General features: G+C 37.1%; 2 protein-coding genes and 1 long non-coding RNA gene across 9 annotated transcripts in view; 2 read left to right on the top strand and 1 right to left on the bottom strand.

Annotated features, from left to right (window-relative positions):
* The window catches only part of LOC5567277 (E3 ubiquitin-protein ligase hyd), a 78548-nt gene that overhangs the window by 10398 nt on the left and 50373 nt on the right, over positions 1 to 17777 (top strand). The gene's annotated exons all lie outside the window — the stretch shown is intronic.
* On the top strand, positions 9703 to 10983 carry LOC110677987 (testis-specific serine/threonine-protein kinase 1-like). Its single transcript, XM_021850263.1, has one exon. It carries the CDS (start codon positions 9996 to 9998, stop codon positions 10965 to 10967), a length of 972 nt encoding a protein of 323 aa, XP_021705955.1. The 5' UTR covers positions 9703 to 9995; the 3' UTR covers positions 10968 to 10983.
* Positions 15311 to 15574, bottom strand: LOC110677988. Its single transcript, XR_002501365.1, has 2 exons — positions 15443 to 15574; positions 15311 to 15366 (listed from the first exon to the last, which is right to left on the bottom strand). It is a non-coding gene; the product is annotated as an uncharacterized LOC110677988 (long non-coding RNA).

The raw sequence follows: 17777 nt of genomic DNA, 5'->3' as shown, positions 1-17777 counted from the left end.
AATCCACCGGGGGAACTTCGAATACATTATTAGTCAACAGTTTCAGGTAAAATATTTGGCTTGAGACGCATAAATACAGATATTTGAACAGTTTTGTAGATGAAACCACACAAGAGGGTCCATAATACGCATTTCCAGGTGGATCCATAATAGGCTCGTCGGCAGCGAACCGGATTACATGGGAATCAAAGAATCAAATGGAGGGTCCATAGTAGGAAACGTCAAATTTGTAAACATTCCTGTTTTGGACCCCGGGAGGGTCCATAATAGGCATTCGGACCAGTTTTTCAAATGCATATTTCGCTGGAAAAATCGAATGATTTTGTATGTTTCATAGGCGTACCATGAAGTAAAGACATTGAATTTGTTGTTAGATTCCACAAAACGTATATGCGTCTGAGATATCATTGCGGAAAAGCGTCGAGAATAAATTTCAGCTACTAAGGGGTCCATTACTAGCATTGAAACCCTAATTTGTGTACCATCCCTTACTTGCTTGCTGGTGGTGATTAATCGGTCCAATTTTCAACTCGGAGTGCTGTTTGGTTTTCAAGTCTTATGTTCTTGAAAATTTGAGATGTTTATTCGTTCTATAATCATCTTAACGAAGGCACACCTCTTAAACAAAACACTGATCATGCATTGGAACCTTTCCTCATTATCAAATGCAGGCTCTGTTCCAGTTGGGACGTAACGTCAGAAAAATAGGATCCGATGAAGAGAAATCGATCAAGTCAAATAAGCGCCCTTATGAAATAACGGAAGAAACAGTGTGTACTTGACTACAAAAAAATCGATATTTCTCCGCCTCGACGCCCAATGCTACTACGGCTGACGGCCAGCAGAAACAACAACAATAACAATGGCAACTAGCTGCAAACAGAGCAGCCAGCCAGTCAGCCGACGAAGACAACGTCTTGCTGTGCTAAATAATGGAACAGCAGCAGTACAGGGAGCGCTAGCGTTCCCTCACTGGCAGTAGCGTAACCCATCGAAAATGGCCGATTTTTTTATGTGTTTTTGTCGTTCCTGTTTATTATGGGGTTCATCGTCTCGCGTATTGCCGCCTATCACCGTTTTTCGCGTTGGAATGTGCAAATTTGGTTGATTACACACATGATAGCGTGGAAAACTAGGCTCGGGCTGTTGTGAAAGGACTTTGCTGCGTCTTTGCGTAATCGCGATGGGTCCATTCATTCATTCATATGCTTTGGAAACTTCCCGATTCGTCCAGTGTTGTGCGCTGCTGAGCGTAGCTCCGATGGGGCGTAGCTGGATAATGATGAATGGATAATAATGTGTGATGTTGTTTAAAACATAGAGCTTTGTTGTTCTATCAGCTGACTAATATGTTTTTAAAATGATATGCGACAATTGAATTTCGTCATGTTTTGAAATGACGTATTAGTCAATGGTATTTAATGCGTTTTATGTTTTAGAGAACTCATCAATGCACGTTCAGTGAAAAATTATTCTCGAAAAATCTAAGGATTGCTTATTAGAGACTTTGTCAGTATTTTAAGGTGAGGATGAATCGAGGCCAAACCTCAAATTTTCAAGAGCACACATCTGGAGAACCAAACATCCGTTTAAGATGAAAACTTAATCGATTGGCCACTAGCTGGTGGTGACCAATCGATTAAATTTTCAGCTTAAACGAGTGTTCAGTTATCCAGATTTGTGCTGCTCTTGAAAATTTGATCAAGGATGGATTTCTAGAAGAGGAAAAACATGTATGGCTGTCAGAGTATTGAATTGGGAAATATCCTGAAGAAAACTCAGGTAAGAAAATTAAATAGGTCTTTTCATGTGACAGGTCCGTCTATGCATTTGTTTACATCGATGGAGGACCGCTGCATACACGAGGCTGTCATTTTCATAGAAGAACTGTCAAAGAGCTTCCCGATCAGCTGTTTTGGAACGTCATGTGAATAGGCCTATATCTAGTCCTCTTTACCATTCAAAGAACGAGCATTAAAAAATAAAATTATTAAAATTATTATTTATTGGATCTATTAGAAAAACATAATCCAATAACAATTCGATTAGTAAATTTTACACCAACTCGGACTGCTTCAGTCATAGTGGTGGCTTTGAACATTGCAACAATCATTAGATTAAAATCAGAGGCAGACATATCACTTGAAGTGGCTACATTTGATGATTTTCCGTTAGAATTTTCGGTAAACGAAGAGGCGGAGTAGATGTTACCTGTGGCGGTAGGGTTTTATTCCATTTGATTTTAAAAAAGAAGAATGGATACTCATGATACGAATAGAGGAGGATTGCAAATTACCTGCTACGATATCGGCAAAGGATTTTCCGTGGGAGATACATTCCAAATTAAAAGATTGCAACGGCTACCCGACGGATTAAAATTAGTTTGTGAATGGGTATGATTCATGATCAAGCGATCCTTCACTGAAAAATGAGCATTGTTCGATACTCTACCAGGCAAATTCCGGACACGACCGTTATCGTAACGGATATTACTCTCATCTTCCTGGCACGAGCCTCAACGACTCTCTTGCGCGAAGGGCAAGTCCCAAAATTTGACTTATGATTGCCCTTGCAATTGGCGCATAAGAACTTATCGGTATCTTCCTTCACTGTACAGACGTCCTTGGCGTGAGAAGAACCTTCGCAAATCATGCATTTAGCATCCATGCGACAATTTTTTGTGCCATTACTGCACTTGTGGCATTGTCGGCACTGAGTGGGGTTCTGGTAATTTCCTCCTGGTTTCTGGAAATAATCCCATGTCACACGGACATCGTTTTTTTGCGTCGTCCGATAGATTTAGCTCACGGTTTCGCGCTTGTTTTCGTCGCCGGAGATTTTTTTTTTCTGTTTTGGAGCGTCTTGCTGGGTAGTGCTTCATGAAGCCCAAGCAGGACAGTTCGGTTTTGCGTCGTCCGATAGATTTGGCTCACGGTTTCGCGCATGTTTTCGTCGCCGGAGATTTTGTTTTTTCCTGTTTTGGAGCGTCTTGCTGGGTAGTGCTTCGTGAAGCCCAAGCAGGACAGTTTTTACATTCAGAAATGGAATAGTGAAAAGTGAAAAAGTGATTTGTTTGATTTGTGTCCTCAGTACTGTTGGTTTTTGGCTGCCCTAAGTTCACCGAACCATCCGGCAGTGACAGGCAGCACATAAATTTAGAGAATCAATCCGGTGAGTTTGTTCCAGTATGATACTTTTTCTTTTGTGAGCCTTCCGGATCGTTTTTGTCCGCGTCGTGGAACTTCTGATCGTTTCTTGAACGGAAAATGTTATTTTCGGAGTTTGATAATTATGTTCAGATTGCGCATTCTGTCCGGGCGGGTGTTACGCAACTAACAATCGGATGTGGATGCTTTTTAACCGTTCGATGACCCTGGAGGGATCGATTCTGCTTTTCGTATAATTTTGAGCAGAAAAACCGACTGTGTTATCCTAGGGTGTTTAGTTCGAACGCGCTTCCTTTCGTTTTTCGATTATCTGAAAATACAGTACCACCCAGTACAGTTTTTCAATGGGCACAATACAGTTTTGCAATAGGCGTGATTTTTTTTTACGCGTATCGTTGTTTTATACAATCCGATGACCCTGGAGGGATTGGTTTTGCTTTTTACTGGTTATTGAGCAAAAATATTACTGCACAATCGACAAGCATTTCGCGAAATACTATTTATACTATAAATAAGCTATTGTTTTCTCTTTTGATTGCCGGCATTCAAAAGATTAATTTGAAAACGCTTAAACAACAAATATTTATGGTCTATCGCCAGCTTATGGTCTATCGCCATGCTTTCTAATCCTGACAATATACCTTCCCCAACCTCCAACACCGTAGCACTTATGAGGGTGTCGCTGAGTCGGTGGCCTCTCATTAAGTAAGTGCTACATCAACATTTCCTTCCCCTATCCCAAGTTACGGTAAAGATGGGCGTGGCCGGGAATAGCGATATTCATGCTTTTAGTATTCTTGTTTATGATTTGAACAAGGTATACTCCCCTGCCTTGTTCTTGAAAGTAGTCAGGATGAGATTATTAAAAAGAAACATGAATGTTGCTAGTATCCAATCTACGAAGTATACCGTAACTACGCTAACGCTAACGCTAACGCTATAATCCCATGTCACACGGACATCGAACAAAAGTTTTGCTTTTTCTACAGCTTCAATATTATTTAATTCTTTTTTGTTAAAGTGAACTAAATAATATTCTTGAGAAAGTCCTTTCCGAACAATGCCAGATTGGGTTCTCTTTTTCATAATGATTACTTGGACTGGGGAAAATCAAAGTAAATAATTAATTCCAAATTGATCTCTTCAGGTGACTTATAGTCACTTGAGAGACCTTTCAAGACGACTTTGAACAAACATTCAGTTTTGTCGTCATAAGTAAAAAAAATATGCTTCTTCTCTTCAAGATGTTTGAGAAGAAGTTCGCGATCTTTAAGAGTTTCCAGCAAAACGCGACAGTTTCCTTTTTTTGCGATGGAAGGATACCTTGATTCGCCTAATGGAGTTCAAGATCTCCTGCCTAAATCCCCCAAATTCGGAACAACTGACCACAATAGGCGGCACTCTTTGCTTCCTCACTTGAATCAAAGAGCCTGGGCTAGAGACTGCTTCGATTTGATGTTCGGAAAATTTGTCTAGAGCATCGAACTGATTGCTCATTTCGATGCAATTATCAACATTATCCATTTTACCCTTGGAAGAAAGTTGGAGAAACGTCCTTTCTTCCATTCTTGCCACGTTTTGTGACAGGTTTAAATCCCACTTTTTTGGAAGGAAGTTGTGAATTCAGAGATTCGCCCTTCCTTTTGTTTGTAGTTGCAACCATGTTTAGTGAATAAACGAAAGACGAGACCTCCTAAGAGGTTTTTTTCCCAAGACGGTGTCCATGAAGGATTACCACCGCTAGCTTTCGGCAACGGGTCCAAGGAAAAATCTAAGTCCAAACAAGGATCGTAAAGGGACCAATAGTAAAAAAAATAGTACTGAGCAGTACTGTTTTAGTAGCACTGAAAAGTACCGTTTTTAATTTTAGCACTGAAAAGTACTGTTTTATTGTTTAAGGTAGTTTTTAAGAAAACTTTCAAGAGCAGAGAGAATTCATGTACGCACAGCACGAATGTACGATGCGCACTGACTGTTTTTTCTAGTTATTCTTACAGGCGGTTTCATACGGAATTCTCCAATTCATCTACGATTTCTCTCAGCAACCGCTCAAAAAAAAAAAATCTAAGTGTTATGAAAGAAGTGTTTCAAGAACTCTTCTAGGAATTTCTCAACAAATTCGTCTTGGGATTCCTTGCCCCAGAGATATCATTAGGTATTGCCCCAGCAATTTATCCAAACATTACTGCTGCAATTTTTCCAAACATTTCTATAGTAATTTCCCAAATTAAATCTCCATGAATTCCTTAAAAGTTGCTTTAGGATTTTCTTCAGAAATACCTCCAGGTTTTTTATTCGAGGAAAAATTTCGATGAACAAGTTAAGTAAATTTAAAAAGAGAGTCAAACATCAGAACTTTCTATAAGTAGGGCAATTTACGTATTCTCGGCAGTCTAAGACGATAACGCGCTTCTCTTGTAACCTTCTCGGACGTACACAGACAAATAACCCATATTACCATTTTAGCATATGGTGCTTTATCCTATATCGATTTACCCCGACAGATTCGTTGAAAGCTTTTTGGAAACGTGTTTTTATTGTTTTTAAATTATCATGTCTATTATCGGCAGCCCTATTTTCTTCGGCAGCTTTCCCGTAAGACTTTTTTTTTTATTGTGTACTCAGCTGGAGCTGCATGACAGCTTCGTTGTCAAATTTTTACCTCTACTTTTGCCAATATTTAGACGGAATAGGCCATGTTGCCCGCTTTAACACTATTTTGTTTGAATATTGTGCAGAAGAAGTTTTATTAAATTGTTTCTGCTTCAGTTTCCCTCCCGTAGTCATGTTTGTATAGTCATCCTTTAGTTCTGAGCAATCGGATTCTTGTTTACGCATGGACAAGCGACATGAAAATATGTGTTATTAATTAATGCATTTCTTGGAAATAACATACAGAGCTATGTTATAGTAGTCTATGTTAACAAATTGTAGCACAGATGTCATCTCCAAGCATATTTTGACAATGATAGACAGAAAATGTTAATTATACAGAATGCGGTCGTATATAAAACGATAGCGATAGGGAGATCTTTTTTTCCCGAATGGAATTAAGGTTATTGAAGTGAAAACCATGAAATGTAATTCCATCTATACGCGAACAAGAACTATCGGAAGTGCCTCGTAATGTATTCTCTAGTATTTTAGTCGTTTATGCTACTAGTCTGAAACGTGATGTGTTATACTATATGAATAAATTTCTAAATATGAATCAAGTGTTTGGTTTTAAATACCTAGTCTTTATCTTCCGAAGGTCGTACTGGAATGCTAATCAATACAATACTTTTCTAGGAGAGATGACTGTCTATGTTGCCATCTTGTAGTACCGAATCCAAGTTGTAGATAATTAATATGAGGAGAAGTATCAAATCTAAATGTACTGTAAAAGTGTTTGGTTTTTTCATCGATGTGCTTTATGTTCGTTTTATTTGTTATTGTTCTGAGGTCTTCTCAAAATGAGAATTCAATTGAATAATGTCTCAAGTTAGTTTACAGTTTCGATAGACAAAGTTATTGGTACGGTATTATGAATATATAGGGGTCTGAAATGGTATACAATATGCGTTCGCTAAAAATTAAAAATGTTACTTACCCCTTTCTTAGTATACCCACCAACGCATATGGATCGTTTTCACCTCAGTTTGATATTAATTCGATCCGTGTCCGTGCTGATCTATGTGCTTCGGCTCCTAGCATGACGTTTGATACATACGACAGACCACTTGCTCCCTCGTGATGGTGTTGTTGTTAATTGTTATACATGAAAAGAAAGAAAGAAAGAAATCTATTAGTATTAGGAATAAACAGGATTTAGTGAGTTTTCATTGAATTACATTTGACTACATCGCTGATTATATACATCGGAAACTTTATGTGTTGACTGTTGATCTAGTTGTTCCTCAATCCCGTTGGCCAGTATTGCTAAAGGTCCTTTTTAACATGTTTATTAGTACTTGGACAAGTTGAATATTTTAAATTTACTACTTTTGTCATGTTGGTCAATAATGATTTTGAACAGTTTGTTTTATACATCTATTTATATTCAAATCTGGTCTCGTCTGTTTTCATTTAGAATCGTCGTAAATACATTTCTATGTGTTAAAAACTATACTAGAAATAATAAAGAAATAGAAAGTCATTTTTTATTCCCTCCCCTTGGTTATGCGACCTTGCCGCGATGGGAGGGCATAATCCATTAGCCCATATGATGGAAACCAAAGGCGTAACCTGTAGTGGTGGTATCACATTTTGGCACTTTTTGCTTAAAGCCGCGTCATAATTTATATGGCATAGACGCAATAATATCTCGGATGTGATCCAACGGACATTCTGCGTCATTGATAGAACTGATGCCCATTTCAAATAATTAATCTATTCGAAGTGGACATTAATACTATTGGCGACGTTCAGTTTGCCTTTTGCTAACCAGAATGATCCGTAGCCACTCTTACTATTAGCTAGCTAGATACATCGTTATCATATACGACGTAGAGAATACATAGGAACTCTTAGGAAAATGACTAGTAGATTCACTGAGTAGAAATAAGTGGCGAAAATCTTATTTTAATATGGTTTTTACATTGCCATAATAAGAAATACCTCTTTTGTAACAGCGGTATAAATAATCTAATTCCAGCTTCATTTTCGCAATATTTACAAGTAGAAAGTAGGCGTTGTGAAGCATTGCATTTGCCACCGAAAAGTGAATCATGTAGGAGACTGTAATAGAAGCCTAAGGTAACTTTACTTTTAAATATTCACTATAAAATGACTGTGGAAAGTAAGACGCTGAGATCGATCATTAGGGTACACTTGCTAGTTTCGAAAAATTGTTGAACAGACAAGGAAAGCGACTTTTTTCTTCAAGGATATATGAACGTAATGACCAATAAATACTTTTAACAACAACAAATTAAATTAACTAGAACTACTACTAAACAGCCTAATTTTGTTTAAACTTGACGACAATTGACATTTAAGACTCTAATCTAACGTAAAAGACAGGAGTAATCAGAATAGCACTTGAATGACAAATTATTCAAAACCATTTCGACTAAACAGTATTAGTAATGACACTACTACACTACTATTTCAAACAAATTCTGATGGAGCTGCTGATTTTCACAATGCTTTCTTTTCTCAGAAGCAAGGGAATATGGGTACTTTTCAAAAACTACCACGTCACAATACTAATAAAAACAGTGTTCATGTGGGCGCCATTGCCTAGTCCGTCTGAGTATTGGTCCTGGTAGAGGGGAAACTTGGCAAAAGCCAGACCGAGGGTTCAGCCTTGACAAGTTAAGCTGTCAGGCAGCTCCAACTGAATACCATACAAAAAAAAAAAAGTCATTTTTTATTGTCAAGATCAACTTTTCGGTGACAAAATAAAGCTTCATCAAGCCTAAGCCCTATCTATTTATTATAATTTTGCGAGAATGAAGTTGTTGTAGTTTTATGATACCAACAAAATAAATGTGGTTTTTTATTATGATTCTAATGAGAGAAGCATAACAAGTTAACATTTGTGTCACATTCTACTCGATGGATCCTTAGTCATTCTCCTCATTAGTCAATATTATAACCATTTAAACAAAATCTAACCTATCTGCATCAAAGCGTGGCTACGGCTCCTGTTACCCTGATGCCTGGTAACAGGATAACCGTTGGATCACATCCGTAAGATTGATGCATCTATGCCAGATGGTTGATGACGCGGCATTAAACAAATATTTCCTGATGTGATACCACCACGACTGGACATGTCGTTGGTTCCCATATAAGTGCTAATGCGGTAAGCCTACCCATCGCGGCAAGATTACACGTCCTAGGGGAGGGATGTCTATTATCGGCAGCCCTATTTTCTTCGGCAGCTTTCCCGTTAGAATTGCGGATTAATCTGTCGTTCTGTTATCAACAATTCAAAAACAGGTGCATTTTGAGCCATATTTTTTTCAATTAACGAAATATTTGGATAAATGGTTTGTTCAGTCTCGGAAAGCTTATCAGATGGAAGCCAACAGACAAAAGAATAACCTGAATGTATTCATTTGGGGTATTTTCATATAAAAATGGAGTGTATTAAGGATAAAACAGTGTGGAATCCAAATTCAATAATGTATCAAAACGTTGAATGCACAAATCTCGCGAAAGTATTTAGAGCTAGAATGTAATGTATCGTTTAGGCAAAACCATGGTGTCCATTCAAAATTAGCTTTTAATTCCGGACGACGGTAATCGGCGTCGGGGGGTGATATTGGGCCTAGGGTGTGACATTAGGCCAAAGCGTAATCTGAAATCTATCAACAAGAATTGGGGATATTTACATCAAATTTTAAGGTGAAGATACATCGAAGCCAAACCTCAAATTTTCAAGAGCACAAATCTAGAGAGCAAACCAGCAGTTCAAGCTGAAAACTTAATCGATTGGTCATTACCAGCGAGTGGCCATTTGTGCTAATTTGAGGTTTGGCTTCGATGCATCTTCACCTTAATTGTTCCTCGTAAATCTGCTTTCAGAACAATAGTACCTTTCAGATACATTGTTCTGGGCCTCTGGACCACTGTACAATAAGGTCTGCATTCTCCACGTGTTTTCCGGACTGGTTACATCATGGCATGCCATGAACTAAAATTTTCAACTGCCTTCTCACTTGTCAGGCGGAACTGTTCAGAAACACGTTTCTCGGTTTTGTCCATTTTTGTTTCGTTTCGATTCTGTTAGTTTTTCCGGTGTACCTTTTCCATTGCAAAGTAAAGATCGAAATTGAAAAGCAATCAAAAAAAATATTTCAAAATCTACGACCCGTGAATCCCCGTCCTGCACCAGAAATGTCCACTGCTCCCGTTGCCCACGGAGAAGGCATAGCGCAACCGTTTCGTAGATCATCCCGATTGGCTATTCAACAACAGGTGAAAAAAGAGCAGATTCCTGACGCTGAAGTGTTAAAATCTCGAGGATATCTGTTGGGTCGCCGCATTGCCAAAGGAACCTTCGCCACGGTTGTGAGAGCCAAGTATTACGATCCGAAGGCGGGTGGCGATGGCTTGCAGACTCCGTTGGATTTGGCCTGTAAAATCGTCGATGAAAGCAAATCCAAAAACGAGGATTTCCTGGAGAAGTTTCTGCCGCGAGAGCTGAAAATTTTGAAACGGATCAAACACCCCAACATCATCCAGCTCCAGGGCATCATCCGGAGTGGCTGCCGGGTGTTCATTTTCATGCGTCTTGCCGAGCGAGGGGATCTTCTCAGTTTCATCCGCAAGTATGGCGCCCTTCCCGAAGAACAAAGTCGAATCTGGTTCCATCAAATGGCCGATGCGATCCGGTATCTCCATCGGCTGAACATCGCCCACAGGGATTTGAAATGTGAAAACGTGCTGATTTCCGAGAGTATGAACATCAAACTATCGGACTTCGGGTTCGCTCGTACGTGCATCGACGAAACCGGAATGGCCGTGATGTCCCAGACGTTCTGCGGGTCGGCTGCTTATGCTGCGCCGGAAATCGTAAGCGGCAAGGCTTACACTCCGAAAGCGGCAGATCTTTGGTCGTTGGGTGTACTTCTGTTCATAATGCTTAACGGAACCATGCCGTTCGACGAGAAACATCTCAAAAAGTTGGTCAAAATGCAGCTCGCGAAGCAGTTTGCGTTTCGCCCGGAAGTGGAAAAGGTCATTTCGCTAGATGCGATTCGGATGGTGCGGCACCTGCTGGAACCCGATTCGAACACTCGCATCAACATTGGCGAAGTACTGCAGGAACGGTGGTTGGAAAAGATGGTCGTTGCAAATAAAAATTAGGGTGAAATAAGTTGAACAAATTGTTTTCCTTGTACCATCGTAACTTCAACAGGGTGTCTTCTTCTTCTTCTTGGCATTACGCCCTTACTGGAACATAGTCTGCTTCTCCGCAGTGTTCAATGTGCACTTCCACAGTTATTATATGAGCGCTTTCTTTGCCAAAGTTGCCATTTTTGCATTTGTATATCGTGTGGCAAAACAACCCAAGTTTTTTCGGCAATACCTATAACAAACTTGTAAAACCTGGAAATATCAGGGAATTTTATTACTGCAAACGAGTAAGACACCTTGTTCAATTAAATCCACACATGTGTAGGGCTGGTAGCAGGTCTACAGTCGACTCTCCACAATTCGATATTGTATAACTCGATGGATTTTTTCGATTCCTTCAAATTTCCATACATTGTGCTCTCCATAAGTCGATATTTCTGTAATTCGATATCTCTACTAGTCGATGTCACGAGAGTCGTAAATTTCTCTCCATAACTCGATATATATTAAAAAAAACTATTTGGGGGAAACGTGATCTTATTCTTGTTTCAGGGTGTCTACTACCTGGAAAAACCTGGAAAACCTGGAATTATCAGGGAATTTTATTCAACCTGGAAAAAACCTGGAATTCTCAGGGAATTTCGATCACGATCAGGGAAAATATTTTGAGGCAGAGATTCATGGTGTTTGATTTTTGTTTGACCCAGAGTGGTGTTTGACCCAGAGCTACCTTTATTAGCCAGAAAACTCTATCCATTCGAAAAAAAATTCGGCTGCGCCGCTCTCAAAACACTATATGAGCTGTTTTGATCCTGAGTAAGGATCCTTTCGAGTATGAAATTGTATCAGCTTACCAACACATGATTGATGTTTTCAATATTCAGTAAAGAACTAACAAACATATCTAGAGCTGGTAGCAGGTTTCTTATCCAGCTTTTTACGCTAGCATGCCATAAAATTTGAATCACCCTCTTCTGACATTTATTGGCAACACTATAATTTAGTTTATAGCAGAATCAAAGCAAGCTTTTTATGCTGAAAATTAATTAAACGACAGAAGTCTTCATGTTTGGTTTTGTAAATCAAAAAAAATATATATATATTTAATTAAACAATTTTTCTGTTTTTGTAGGTCAAGGAAAATCTTTTGAAAGCAGTAATTACGAGAAGAGATTTACATTTATTATGATGAATCTACATGGCTTTACGTGCTGGGCTGAAACAGATGTTCAAATGTCTTCTTTAGTGGGACCATCTTCTGAGAAATGGATGTTTCATTACTCCCTGATGTCTTAGCAATTAGTTTACAAAATATTATAAGTTTAAAAGGTTCCTAGTGAAAATTTTACCAGAAAATAGCCAAAAAAACGTATAAGGTGCAATTATGGCGATTATCGGACAAGTTGTTTCTTGTGTTCTACGTTGAATTTCTACAGGTGTTCGAACCAAGCCATGCTGTGGGAAAACTTGAACGCTTTCCTCTCCCACTTTCAAGTATTTTTTGATTGAAACAAACCAAAACAATGAAAATAATACCAATTTATTTCCCCCACTATATCATGCTTATTCTACGAGTCGGGCTAGGGGAAACGTAGTATCGATTGAGGTGACAAAAATTGACTCGCTATTGTCTGTTTAAAAATATTCGTCTAACGTTTTTTGGGGAGACAGCAACCTCGTCTCGTCTCACCCGATTGTCAAAATAACAATGAGTTTGAACAAGCCAAATAGAATGTTTAAATTGGGAATCAACCATGTACTGTTTAAGAAGTACGTTCATCTAGATATTAATTCATTTTCAAACATTTCAAAATGCATTTTAAATTTCTGCTGCTCTCGTATCCACTGTAGTTTTACTCATTCTGCATTTTTAGTTGTCCTCTTTGTATTCCTAAAAATAAATGCAATTAGTTACTAAAATATAGTAAAATATTTGAAGATCAAAAACTGAAGCTCCTTTAACTACCATGATATGTATAAACACATGTAAACAGTGAAAATTCTTGACAGTTCAATCAACAATCTTAAATAACAGCCTACTAAGACCAAGCTATAAAACTTGAAGGCAAGAAATGTCAAATTCAATTCACCCCCAGTAGTTTTATAGCTAGCGTAAAAAGCTGGATAGATACCATTTATATTCAAGTCTCTAAAAAGTCTCTATTTTTGAAAAGGAGAAGTCTCTATTTAAACCAAAATAGTTTCTAAAGTCTATTTTCCCTTATCTTGCTTGCAGGTAATTGAGATGCAAAATTTCTTCTCATATTTCTCGAGAACAGCTTCAGGAATTATCCTTGTGGTTTCTCCAGAGATTTTATCAGAAATTCTACAAGAAATTTCTCTACTCTTGCTTCAAGAAATCCTTGAGCATTTCAACGTTATTACCTCTAGTAATTTTCTCAGGGAGTACTTTGAACAAAGACTATCCCAGGACTTTCTCCAGATTTTTTTTCACTATCTTTTCAACCGAATTCTACAGTTGTTAATCTAAGAGATATTCAAAATATTCCACAGAATTTTTACAAGAAAAGCCGACAAGAATTTCAACGCCATTTCATCTACGGTTATTCCAAATAATAGCTCCAAAACACTATGGCTGGTGGCCAATAATCAAAAAAGTGATGTACCCCAAATTTCAATTCTTGTTCGCCATTTCATTGTAAACATGTCTGCTAAGAAATCTCCAAAATATTAGGGCATGATTTGCATTGCATACTCAGATATGAGGTGCCAAAGTTGAGCCTATGGAGAAAAACTAGTTTTTATTAACAAAAACTATGGTTTACTCAAATGAATATAACTTTTTTTCTATTATACTCACGTAAAATGTTATTACACCATTTGAAAGCTTACAAAAAAGGCATCCTAGAAACAATAAAAAAAATAAAAAAGCTTTAAAATAGTGGCTTTTATGATGTTTTTTATAAAGCTGTTAAAAAAATCGAATAAGCTTATAGTTAACACATCGAGTACTTTTTTGTCCCAAGTTGTCCCAGGCTTAAATTCAGTTCCAAGGTTACTTTGAGATGTAAACTAAAGGATCGTGAAGAATTTAGCTGCACAAATTTGCACTTTTTTAATTTAAGGCTTTTTGAATTGTTCCAATATTTTTCACCATTTTCTATTGAAAACAGCTAAAAACTAATTCAGAAAATAACTGAATTTCGCATAATCATTCAAATTATAATTTCTATGTAAGTTTTAATATATATATAATGGTTTGCACAACGTTAATCGCATAAATGGCTTATATGCATTATAAGTAACAAAGTTTAATATTTTGCTATAGGCCCTATTCAAAAGTTAGTCTCGAAAACTTGGTTTTGAAAATAAAACATCAAATTTGTATCATAAAACTCATAAATACGACATGAGATGGAAAAAAATATTTTTGGCCGCCAGTCTGTTTGGAAACCGCCAATAGTGCAAAAGATCCTCGAGAGGTTATTCGAGTGAATCTATTAAAAACATTTCAAATAATTCCATAAATTCGACCTGTGTTTTATTATTAAGTCTCTTTAAATTTTGTTATAGGAATTTATCCAGCATTTCGTCCAAGGATTACTGGAGCGCTCATCCAAACATTTTTCAATGAATTTTTCAAAAAATCCCCATGGAATATTGAAAGGCCGTTTAAGGTTCCACACAAGTTAACACTACAGCATATTTTTATGAATTCCTCCGATTGTTGGAATAATTATTCCAACACAAATTTTTAGGAATTTCGTCCTGTTTTTTCAGGAGTTCCTTCACAATATTCTGCGAGATCTTATGTTTTTTTTTCTTTTTTTCTCAATTATCTTAGCAATAATCCTGGAAATCTTCTAAGAGATTCTTCAGAAGTGAGGTTTCTTGAAAATCAAGGGTGACCTAAGAAATTACATAAGTAACTGTAACAGAAGGTAGCCTAAAACTTGCTTTAGAAATACGTCAAGAATTTTACTCAGCAATTTCTCAGCTTTCTGGAAAATTTCATTAAAATTTCCTTAGAGGAAACTCCTGGAAGAATGCTTAAAAACAGTTTTGAAAACATCCTTGAGAAATTTCTTTGAATTAATGGAGGAATTTCTTAAGAAATCATAGAAGCAATTTCTGGAGTGATTCCTGAAGGTATCCTCAGAAAAAATTGTAGTCAAGATCATAAAAAAATCCTTGGCGACATCTGGACAAATCTCTGGTTGAATTTTACATTATGTTTTAAACGGGAGTCTAGGAGGATGTTCTAGAAAAAACTGAGTGGAGAATCATCAGATAAAATCCTAGAGGGCTAAGGGCTTTTTCGAAAAATATCTGAAATAATATATGAAGGAATTTTCAATGGAAGCCCTGAGGTATTTTTTGTGATAATTTTGGGAAAAAATCCTGGTTTTATTTCGAAATATCCAAAACAAAATTTTTGGAAGAATTCCTTAGGAAAATCCTTGGAGAGTGAAAATCTCAAATAAAGATATCAGTCCATCTCTCTCATAATGTCGTCGTAATACATCAATGAAAGTTTGTCCTTTACTGACATATACCAGATTTGCTGATATGTCGTTATAATGTCACGACAAAATAAAAAAAAAGTTTTAAATATATTCTCAGAGAAATGTCTGTCTGACCAAACTATTTCATACTAGTTCTCGTAAGGTTTCGTATTTTGTTTACTGTTTTGTCTCTTTTTGGTTACTTTTTGTTCTTTTTTTTTTTTTCTAAAGAGAGGTTTCTTAATTTCCTATTTTCAAGAAACTCAGTCACCACCAGGCCTGCTTTATGCACAATTTTTAAATTTATTGGAAAATATTTGATTTCAGAAAATAACATTTTAGAAAAGTAATCTGGAATTTAAACAACTTCAAATTTAAAATTTCGTAACAATCATAGTTAATTTAAGTTTTTCGAATGAAATGCAAAAGTTCATCATTTATTTAATTGCCACATTTAAATATTATGTGATCGAACGCGATTACCCAGGGGCTTGATAATTGATTCAATTTGAGATAGGTATTTTAAAGAATTTGAATTTTTTGCAGATCAGAACTGTATGATTTCTTGCGAATAAATCGGTTACCTTAGTAATTATTGCGACAAATCCAAATAAAGTTTTACTTTTGCGCCCATGAAGCTGTCTTAGTTATTTAAACGACCAATGGAAATGAATGGTAAATAATATGTACTAAAAATACTTTCAAGAAGAAGCATACTGATGTACTTGAAAGTTCCGTTCAGTTCACCGAGCTTTCATAAACAAAATAAAAGACATCATCATTGGAAAATACAATTCATTTGAATAAAACTTAAGCTTTTATATTGTTAGCATCTTCATATTTGGAGTGCTTCGTGAAGCCCAAGCAGGACAGTTCGGTCTTGCGTCGTCCGATAGATTTTGCTCACGGTTTCACGCGTGTTTTCGTCGTCGGAGAATTTTTTTTTCCTGTTTTGAGCGTCTTGCTGGGTAGGTATTTGGGAAGGCCCAAGCAAGACGGTTTGTTTTCGGGACGCCAAGAAGTTTTGCTGTCAGTGTCAGTTTTGTGTTCAGTCGAGAATGAATTACCAACTGGTGAGTTCGTTCCATGCTTATGATAACACATTTTTTCTTGAAAGCGTAACTTTTATGTAATATTAAAACAAACTTTGTATGGTTCGTCACTATAAGTGTCGGCTTTATGCTTTTTTCTTATACAATTTCAATATACATATATTTTTCTCTTTTTGACATTTTTAAAAATTATCTTTTGAATTGTTCGACATTGTGAATGTTGACGTATTTTCTAAAACTTCTACCATATCAAGACAAAATGCACAGTAATACTCATATGTAATTTTCAAACAAACTATGTATGGTTCGTCACTACAAGTGTCGGCATTATTCCTGTTCAGGGATTGAATCTTGAGAAAATTGAGAGAATCTCTCACGTATCGCTCTCTGTAACTATCATAACATGCTGCACATTATGAGAGACTGTTTATCGTATACTGCTACAACTTTGATCAGATTGGGGGGATAGTAGTGTATGATAAAACCGCTCTAAACATGCTCCAAGCCTGGGGGACACTATTGCTATTAGAAGTTCGTGGATTGTTTATCGTGCCAGTAAAGAAAAACACCTATCCCCAACGGTAAACAAGCGAGTACAATGGATTTTATCATCGCTCTCTCTTTGGGGCTCTCGCTCGCTGCTTCCATTTATCAGATTTGTTACACCTTGCGATACAATGACGTTCGTGGATCGCAACAGATGGGATGTTTTTCTTTGCTTGCTTTGATCATGCTTCATACTCAAATGAGAGTGAATTCTGCAATGCCTGTTCCTGTTTCATATAATTTAAAATATATACATGTAATTTTCAGTTTTCGTCATAAATAAAAACGTCTTTTGAATTGTTCGACATTAGATGTTGACGTATTTTTGAAAGCTTCTACCAAAAACTTCTCGAGACAAAAATACAAAACTAGCTTTAAATATAAGTCGTATATTTCCCCCTTTTCCATGGATCGCATCACCGACCAGAGGTGACTCCCAGATCTTTTCCTCCGTCACTAATAAACACCCTTCCCGTGGTGATTGTGGAAATGCAGAGGTATTCTCGGTCTCTAGAAGCAACAATCATTATACCCTAACATTCCTTCCCCATCCCAACTGACTGTAAGGACTTGGCCGGCGCCGTTATTGATCAATAATATTAGATCTGCTAAAATTGCACTTCGAGAGTAAGCGATCCCTTCTTATTCATTTGGATCGTAGTGCAATTCTTACCAGTTCCGATCAATCACGGAGTAGCAACTATTGACATGTACAGTCAGTCTATGCTATGCTATGCTATGCTATGCTATGCTAT

This window comes from Aedes aegypti, chromosome 3 (assembly GCF_002204515.2).
Source record: "Aedes aegypti strain LVP_AGWG chromosome 3, AaegL5.0 Primary Assembly, whole genome shotgun sequence".
Taxonomy (NCBI): Eukaryota; Metazoa; Arthropoda; class Insecta; order Diptera; family Culicidae; genus Aedes; species Aedes aegypti.
The sequence above is the reverse complement of the archived record's forward strand: the minus strand, read 5'-3'. Positions and strand labels throughout refer to the sequence as shown.

Bases quoted from the DNA above. Each gene is read 5' to 3' on its own strand.
- LOC110677987 (XM_021850263.1), top strand. From the start codon at position 9,996: ATGTCCACTGCTCCCGTTGCCCACGGAGAAGGCATAGCGCAACCGTTT.